General features: G+C 40.1%; 1 protein-coding gene across 2 annotated transcripts in view; it reads left to right on the forward strand.

Moving 5' to 3' along the window:
* fa2h (fatty acid 2-hydroxylase) overlaps positions 1-8,846 on the forward strand; it is a 38,602-nt gene extending 29,756 nt beyond the window's left edge. For both annotated transcript variants that reach the window (XM_014973064.2, XM_014973065.2), the window contains exons 2-7: positions 604-729; positions 3,842-3,984; positions 4,626-4,726; positions 4,812-4,984; positions 5,448-5,700; positions 6,627-8,846. In XM_014973064.2, the coding sequence (XP_014828550.2) occupies positions 604-729; positions 3,842-3,984; positions 4,626-4,726; positions 4,812-4,984; positions 5,448-5,700; positions 6,627-6,694 (864 nt within the window). In that variant the 3' untranslated portion in view covers positions 6,695-8,846. The remainder of the gene's footprint in view (positions 1-603; positions 730-3,841; positions 3,985-4,625; positions 4,727-4,811; positions 4,985-5,447; positions 5,701-6,626) is intronic.
* Positions 8,847-9,509: the final 663 nt, after the last annotated feature.

Consider the following 9,509-nt stretch of genomic DNA (forward strand, 5'->3'; position numbering starts at 1 on the left):
CCTTCAACTCACCTGATCATTAAAGGTCGTTTCTTTGCATGTCTTCATTTCTGAAGTTGTGCATTAATGTCCCATCTGATTTAAAACAGACGTGTAGTGGGACAGAAACGTTTAAAACTTGCAGGAGGAATTTACCGCCTCAGCTCTAAGAGCACCAACTTGGGTTTCTAAAGGCCAGCAAATGCCTCGGGTTTCTAAACGTAAAGGAGAAAATGTTCAAGCGTCGTGCTGTTTGAAGATCCTGGCAACCGGAATGGCTGTCGTAGCGGCTCAATGGTCACCGGTTGTAAATTGTTGCAGGTCATAAGCAGCAGCGATAACAAATGACTTTTACATTTAGGAGAGAGGAGCAAAGGCCAGAGTGGAATAAGCAAATAGACTGCCTCATTGCAAACATTGTTCATCCTGACCCAATCATTAGGAGTCATTTTCAGTTATTCTCTGTTTCCTTACTACTTCTGCAGCCATTTTGTTTGCAGAAAAATGCCCTATTTAATTTTTTTTTATACTCTTGTATAAAAACTACCCGTCCACCTGTCTGACTTCTTGTATATCTGATCACCTATTAAATGTGTTTCCTTCCATTTCCTGTTTTCCTTCTAGACTCTGAGAGTAAGAAGAAAAGCCAGCGAACAAGCAGAAGAAAAGTCTGCAGAAAAAACGAGTAAGATGGAAGATGAGGATGAGAATTCCCCTTACAAGCTCTGCAGCTCCGTGGATCTAGACAAGGTGGGTTTTCTTTATATTTGTGGCTGCTAAAGTTGAAGGGGAGAGAAACAGCAAGCGAGTGATGTCCAAACTCCAAGCCAAGTGTTGGGATTGCCAATGGCTGGATGGATTTTGAGTAAGAAAACAAACACAAAAAAAATGTTACTGTAAATTTGCGTTTCAAAAGATAAAACGTATAGAACCACTAAAGACTTTCATATGAAACATCCAGATCTTGTTTTATTTGAGATTTGTGTTGCATTTGGCAGCTTTTTCTTAACAGTTTTCACAAGATTCTCACTTTGTAACTTTGAAATATAAATAAAGGTCTGAGATAAAAAAAAAAAATTCAGCGCTTGCAACTTATAGCAATCAGGGGTTTCTTTGTTCAGATGAAACCAATGCTAATTTGCAAACGAAAAGCTCATCAACGAAACGTATAGACCATTTTCCTTTGGTTGAGTCTAATAAAATACCAAACTAGAAAAACCAGCTGAAATCCACAATTTTTAGAAACCCTGTTAAAGTTCATAAAGCCGTCCTTAAAATGTTACAAAGAAACTCTAGCTGCTTGACAGAAATCGAAAGTGGCTTAAGCTTTCCACGGTGCCGTTTCTACTTCAGTCCTGTCCACTGAATTGGCTGAATTGAGGATTTAGGCAGCAGGTAAAATAACAGAATATCCCGTTTGGGGTCAACAGCCGTTGGGTTATTGAACCGGGCCGCTCTCAAACGGCTCTCGTGTGTTTGTAGTCTTTGAATTTCCCACACTGTCAAATGGAGGCATGTGCAAACTTGTGAGCAACACACTAGATGCCACCCAATGACATGTCAGAAAACGGGCCTTTAATCCATTTTCATGCAAATGCTAGCATTGTTCACTGCAGAGGTGAGATTGGTTGATTCATTTAAACTGTGTTTTTCCACTAGCTGCTGCAAACCCAGGTCACCACACGCCTCCATGTGTCCATGACAGATTCAACCTGTCTGGCTGGCTTGTTTCGTCTCCAGGCGGCGTTTGTATTAAATAAGAAGCAACAATCTAGACTCTTCGATGTTTTACGAGATGCAGCAAAGGTGTGGCTTACTTCCCCCAAAGCATTTGTCCCGAACAGAGTTCTCGGTTGTTGCTTTGGGGGAAGAAAAACCCAAAAAAACTGTCAAACAGCTGGACACTTCAGCCTTTGCGTTCTCCCAGTAACGTGCGCCCTTTCTTCATGACGCTCCCTTCACAGAGCGGCGATGCGGTTTGATTTCGTCAACCCTGGGTTAAATTCACCAGGCGTTTGTTTAACTCTGCCTACTGCAGCCATCGACCTGCAGACATGTGGTGAAACAGTTTGGCGGGCGCTGCAGTCGGTTTCTCTAAAATTTCCCCACTGGGTTCCATGCCAAAAGTGTGTCATGATATTTGTCCTCACTCTGACTCAAGAATGTAAGGTATGTTTTTACACATTGTTGGCTTGTGTTGCCTCTCACGTGACAAACGCATGACGGTTCATATTAGATCACCTGCTTCCTTATGCAAACAAACCTCACCTTTGGAAAAATTAAGACGATAGTTTTCAATTATTAAATTGTGCAGTGGGAAATCATTAAATTAAGTGTATCATTAACATTATAGACATTAACATAATGTGAAGTTTGAACAACATTTATGTATTTTGCCACCCAGCAGCCCAGATGAAATGATTCCAAGGTGAACAATGTTTGCATTGCATGCATGATGGTTAATCCCAGTAAACCAATTAGACACAAAGTGAATGACGATGTATGAGCAGGATTAGCTGGACTTGATCATCCTTGTTGTGTTTAAAAGTTGAGAAAATGGTAACAAAAATATTTTTCATGCAACAATCCTGAAGTGTAAAACTATTTAGCCACTTGAACTTCTTTTGGACATGTTGAGCCTTGGACTTTGACACAAACTTCTACTACTAGGAATAAATCTTTTGTAACTGTGGACGCCGCCATTTTAGGAAGGAACAATAAAACTCCACTTTCCATGAATCGTTAAACTTGCACCTGAAGATGGCTTTCGACTAGAGAGCATGATGTAGTGCCATTTCACAAGTTTTTATGAAATGGCATTTGAACAAATTTTAAAAAAAGATCAGCAGCCTGGAATAACTATAATTTGAACATTTCCTACATTTTTTTGATTTCTTTTAGAAATGAATAAAAATAAATAAATTAAGAGTTTTTTTCTGGTTTCACACCGATGGACTGCTGCTTGCTGCAGGGGAACTGTTCTCAGATTAAACTGTTTCTTTAAGATAGCATAGTTACTTTCAGGAAGTTGCAAGAGTCGTGTGCTTTTCTTTACCACATGACAAACATTTTCACTTCTTTTTTTTTTTTTTCTTTCCTTGATCAACTGAACGTCGAAACTCGATGGCACATAAAGTATTTTCCTTTGACAAGTAACGCAAAGCAGCTGGTTCACAGAACTCACTCTGCCGCCTTGTGTAATTTCATTTCCTAGCACAGCGCTGTTTTCCTGTTTGAATAACTGATCAGAGCAGTCAGCTAGTTACTGCTGTCACTGGATAGTCAGAGAGAGAGATGTGCCAGATAGCTAAGCCGTGTGTGTTTGGGCATATATTTACATGATCCTCACTGTTGAGGTGGATATGGAAATGATCAGAACTTCTCATAACTGTGGTATGTTTGATTTTTCTCTGTGTATATACAAACTCATTGTCATCTGAGGTTTGATCAGTATATTTCAAACCACAATTAAAATTCTTTATGCTTTGCAGATAAAATCAGAATTAAACGCGTTTAGCTTCAGACCAGCTTTCCATCTCACCTCTCCAAGCTGAAGCATTTCTGTAAATGCTACAAAACTGACTACAGCAGCACAACACAGCAGCACGGCCCAAACCAGGCTGGCAGCACGAGGAGCTATAAAATAAAATTGTCAGACTGCCGGCCTTTGGACTCATTGAAAGTCTTTAATTATTACAATCGTTATTGGGCTGAAGTAAACCTGCAGCATCGCACGCAGACAAATGCACTTGCCATGAGACTACTTCCTGGTTTTAGCCTGTTTGGACGTTTAACTCTCTGCTGCCACCTGCTGGAGGGAATATGTAGCTCTTAGTTTAAACTTGGTTGTGCGTCTGTGCAGGATCTGGTGGACTGGCGGAAACCTCTGGCCTGGCAGGTCGGCAACCTGAGGGAGAAATATGATGCATGGGTTCACCAGCCAGTTGACAGACCCATCCGACTATTTGGAAACCCCTTAATGGAAGCTGCGACCAAAACTTCCTGGTAATAAATGTTACTTATTATGCTAAAAATAGCATATTTATCTCCTATGCTGTAGTTTCAGTTTGAAAGATGCATCTTGCTGTTCTTGGAATTTTTAAATATGTTTGAATTTATAAGAGCTAAACTCAACAATATTTGTAACTTAACCACATTATTTTTTTACCTACATATTAAACAAAGTTAAAAGTCTACAAGTTTAAGCATAAAATAACATGACATGAAACCTGTTTAACGTTTTAAGTTTTGTCTTCCCTAATATTCCCTAAAAATCTTAAATTATTTGGCATTTAAAAAGAGGAACTTGTTATTCATCGTGTAATGGCACGACCAATGATCTTTTAGTTTAATTTTTTCAACATTTTTTATAGAAATGAATGAGATGGGGAACAATAAACAAATACTGCATTGTTAGTATTGGAATAATTTATGTTTGAATGAGCCACATTTTTAAAGTTTTAAAACATATTATTTGGACTGGATGTATTCTCTCTCTCTCTCTCACTTAAGGGACCAGTACCAAACAAATGTTGATGAGGGGGGAAAATTATTGAACCAAAATCCTAGCAGACTGTAAATACTGTAGAGTGTTCATTCAGTTCAAATATGACCCTTTTATGATTCTTTCTGGTTTGTTGCTACAGGTACTGGGTCCCAGTTGTCTGGCTTCCTATTGTCTTCTATCTTGGTTGGCACTGCTACACCACCCTGGCTCAGGGCAACACGAGGATAGAGCTCACCTCAGGTGGGACACAGTAGCGTACGACGGTTCTCATGCTGCACAATCATTATGTAAATTTGTCTTCATCGCTGCACGTTTGGATTTGCAGATTTCTCCATACCAATCCCCAAGCATGTGTTTCCGGTCCTTTTCATGATGGGCTGGTTCTTGTGGACCTTCATCGAGTACTGCATCCACCGCTTCGTCTTCCACATGAAACCGCCGGCTCATAACTACTACCTCATTACGCTACACTTCCTTCTGCACGGGCAGCACCACAAGGCACATCTTTTTCTAATTCATTTCTCTTTCATTAGGTAGAAAAATCTAAACATTTGTTGCAGACTTCCCAAAAATTAAAGCTTCATATTATAGATAACACTTATTATTTTTTTTATTAATTACAACAGCATTTACTGAATCTTATATAATGTTTTTAAACTGATTCAGAAATGTAATTTCTGATCCTTTAATTTTTTTTCAAATCTGTTGCATTAAAACCATAAACTTGAACGGATTTGACATTGATTTTGTGACAAACAGAGAGTGGCTAATAATTATTAGGTGGGTTTTTAAATGCAGATACTCTGAAAGACGAAACGGCTCTGTCAGTTATTGATTACATTACGCACAGTTAGGTCACCACTAACAGCAACTTGTTGCTCTGGATTTCCTTTAGGGTGTCTGAGTAAAGAAAGCTGAATGCAAATTCACAGATTTTTCCGCTTGTGTCCTTTCTCTCCAGTCTCCCTACGATGGTTCTCGGCTGGTCTTTCCTCCTGGGTTGGCCTCCATAGTGGTGTCGTTGTTCTACATGTCGCTCTGTAAGACGCTGCCGGAGACCCTCGGCACGTCGGTGTTCGTCGGCGGGCTGTGCGGCTACGTCGTGTACGACATGATCCACTACTATCTTCACTATGGCTCACCAAAGAGAGGCTCATATCTGTACAGCCTGAAAGCTTACCATGTCAAACATCACTTTGAGCACCAGAGATCAGGTGAGCAAATCAGTTTAAGTGTCGGGCAAATTGTTGCCACCACTTCACCTGTAATCAGTTTGGACCTAGATGTGGTTTTGGACTGTAATGATTTATTTTTTTTTATACCTCTTGTAAGCCTTCAACCCAGTTTATAGTTACTATCAAACTGTGGCTGTTCAGTTCACATAACTGCTTTTATAAGGTCTTTTTGACCTCCGGCTCCAGAGTGAATACTTAGAGTAACATAAGGGGACAAATCCGGTCTAATCTGCACAGGTTATTGTAAAGCAACCCCATTCATAAATTCCTCTCACTTTTTCCCTACTTATTAATTAAATGCTGAAAACCAGTCAAACTTGATTATTTTCCTGTCTCATTTCTGTCACAACGTATCAGTAAAAAAGGTAACTAATATCCCAGCAGCCTTTTATGGCTGGGATGCCTCCTCGTGCCTTAATGTACAATCTGGTGTTGACTTTACTTCCTCTTCCAAAAGTTTTTGCAAAAATTGGATCTTAGTGTTTAGTCCTTTATACAATTTAGAATGATGCAGAATATTGCCATGTTGTGTTCAATACAGACAAAAGGCGTGTCTTTTGGGCAGGTATAAAGACACATCTTTTGTCTTTATACCAGGTGTGTCCTCTGCTCCAACACACTTGAATCAAATGGCTGAATCACCTGCAGTCCAGCTCTCCAAATAAAGCTGCTGATCTCATTATTTGACTTGGGTGTGTTGAAGCAGAGACATCTGAAAGTTCCAGGACATCAGAACCTTTTAGATTTGAAGACCCCTGGACTAGGAGTCAAGCTGACGGCCCGTTTAAATTAATATGTTGCTTTTGTTTTTGATGGTAACCGATTCACTCTATGAACATTTCTATGGTTCTTTAAACTACAATCACTCTGTTCTCTGATCTGATCTGTGACGCTTCTCTCTGCAGGTTTTGGAATCACCACCACGTTCTGGGATCATCCCTTCAACACAGTCATTCCTGACGAGAAATTCTAACGTACGAATGGCTCTCCTCAAGGGCCACTGGACTTATCAGCCTCCCTAATTAATGACCTGTCCACCTGTTATAATCTCCCCTGCCCCCAACACCTCCGGCATCCATAATGCTGCGCCAGCCGATGCATCCATACTCACTGTAACGCAATGTTTTCTACAGATCAGCCATATGAATGTGTGAGAACCACTCTGATCCCTATTCTCACTGTGATTGTTTTTGCACTTTTGTGCCAATATTAATCAAGCAAACGTTAAACAGGTTGCCAGTCAGGAGCACGGGGGTAAAGCTTTAATAGTCTTTCAGGATTGCGTGGAAATAATTTTTAAGAAACATTTGAACAGGTAAAAGCACAGAGGGAAAAGAAAGTGATGGACGGTGGGTGGATGTGGCAACGGCTATTGTTGGAGAAAGTGTTTGAGCATCATTCATCTTACCAGTTAAACCAACTTGGGCTAATTCAGTATCCTTCCAGTTTGAAGGTTCGTCTCTCCCTGCAACGAGACCAAACTCGCCGAAACACCTGTGAACAGAAAATATTTGTTTTCAGACGTCCTGATCAACTCCACAGTCGGTCTTTAATTTATTAATCAGCAGGATTGAGGTTTTACTGTAGTTTGCAAGTGTGAGGTGCTGATCCAGATCTTTGAAATGAGCACAATTCCACTGTAAAATTTCCTGTTTTTCTCCCTGTTTGATTTCACAGAAATGTAAAAAAAAAAAAAAAAAAAAAAAAGTATATATTTTTAATATGTTTTGTACAAAAGAGGAGATGCTTTCATTGAACGAGTTTGATGTCTGTGAGTCGATGGATGGATTCTGTGTGAATGGATTTAATGAATGCTTTTAGGTGTCGTAGGGATGGAGCTGAAGGAATGAAGCCAGGCTGGTGGACGTCCTGCTGTGGGGATCTCGGGGTCAAAGGTTACAGGGAATTTTACACTGTTTGTTGGAGGGGCGGGGCGGGGGGAGTTCCCATATTTAAGCAAGGAGGCCAATGAAGACCAGGCATCATAATGACTGTTTTGTTTTTCCCCAAGAAAATTCTAGTATGAGCTGCACAGTTGCAGCTGCTGCCATCTAGAGGCGACCGGTAGAAGTGTTTACTAACGACTCTCCTGATCATAACGAGTAACATTTCTGGAATTAGTCACCACAACAAATTAGGCATAGAAATAGATGTCTACAGTTTTCAGAATAACAGATATTTGACTAAAATACATGTTAGGTTAGTTAAATATAGTTAACAGGAATCATTATTACAAATAAATCACATCCTGCACTGTTGGGTTTAAATTTTTTTATTTTTGGGACCAGAATCTGTCTGGTTGCTTCGAAGACCTCAATATCACAGTGGTGCATTCAGATTGAACTTTTCAGCCTTCATTGAGGCACAAGAGCCTTACAGTTTTGTGCCCGTGTTTTAGCATCTTTGGTTCCACTTCAGTGTGAAGCTCCTTGTTTGTTAGACCCCCTCGGATCCCTGCAGAGGGTGACGATTGAGCGATCTGACTCAACAGCAGGACGTCCTGACGGCGGCTGGCCGAGCTTCAGCCGACTCCCTCGGCACAGCAGAGAAAGGAGAGCAGACAACTTAAGAGCAGAACAAAATTAACTCGAATAATTTACAAGCATAGCACATGCAAAAGTCTCTTACAAAACTGTCTTATGCAAAGTTTCAGCCTTTACAAGCTTGATTGTATAAAAAGAGCATCTATTTTAGATAACCCAAAGTTATCACAGTTGCATTTGTTTTCTTAATAAAAATGTGAAGCAATAAGTCTTATTGAGGGCGAACAGGGATGAGTTGTAACTGATCCGTCACCAAAAATGTGTCATTTTGCCTTTTTTCCTTTCTTTATAGATGGTAAAAATGTCAAGATTTCACTTAAGAGTTGATTGAATCTGAACTCTGAACAGTGGGGTCTTTTTATTCCAAAGAACCAAAATATACAAATGTGTATTTTTGATGTCTATTAATTTTAAAGACGCACTAATCTTATTTATGTGGAAAACTAAAACTCGTGATTTTCACTCGTCTTTTTTTGTGCTAAAAGAAATGCAGCAGGAATTTCCAATAATCGGTTTACTTTGAGTTTTAAATTTCTATGCAAATGTAGACATGTTTGTAAATAAACGTCTGTATATTTCCGACACTGGTCTTTTCCTGTGATTCATTTACAGAACAGATCATATCTCATAAACAGGTGCAGCTCAAATATTTGAAGAATGGAAGCTCTGGGTGCCACACCCTAAACTGCTAATTAACACCTGCAATAATCGCTCTTTTGAAAAGCCTGATATTTCTGCTTAAAATATCCTTTTGTATTTCATTATCTATAAGCCATAATCTCACTAAAAGACTTTGGCCATTGGCCATCTCCAGTGGTCTTTAGGTGGAAGGTGGGCTACATCCTGGATGATCACCTCGCTCCAAAGAAAAAGCGTGCAGCTGTCATCGCTCTGCATCAAAAATGACCTCAACAACTTCAAGGTGACATTCAGCTGCAGTGAAGAAATCTTTAGGATATCCAAGAGTGTCCAGCAAGAACCGCGATTAAGTTTATCAGCAGGAGGCCAATAAACTGCATCTCCACCAGCGCAGAGCTTGCTCAGCCTCGGCAGCAAGTGGGTGTGAGAGCACAGTTGAGGTCAAAAGCTTTGGACAAGAAACGCAGCAAAGAAGCCAACTCTATAGGGAGTACAAAGATGAACTGCAGAAGACTGGTCCAAATGTAAGAACACAGGCGTCCTGGACGAGTGGTCAGGAAAATCCAGACTTTAACTCAAATGAGAACTTGTGGCCATTACCTCCAA

This window comes from Poecilia mexicana, unplaced genomic scaffold (assembly GCF_051168715.1).
Source record: "Poecilia mexicana isolate PSO_F unplaced genomic scaffold, ASM5116871v1 scaffold_6, whole genome shotgun sequence".
Taxonomy (NCBI): Eukaryota; Metazoa; Chordata; class Actinopteri; order Cyprinodontiformes; family Poeciliidae; genus Poecilia; species Poecilia mexicana.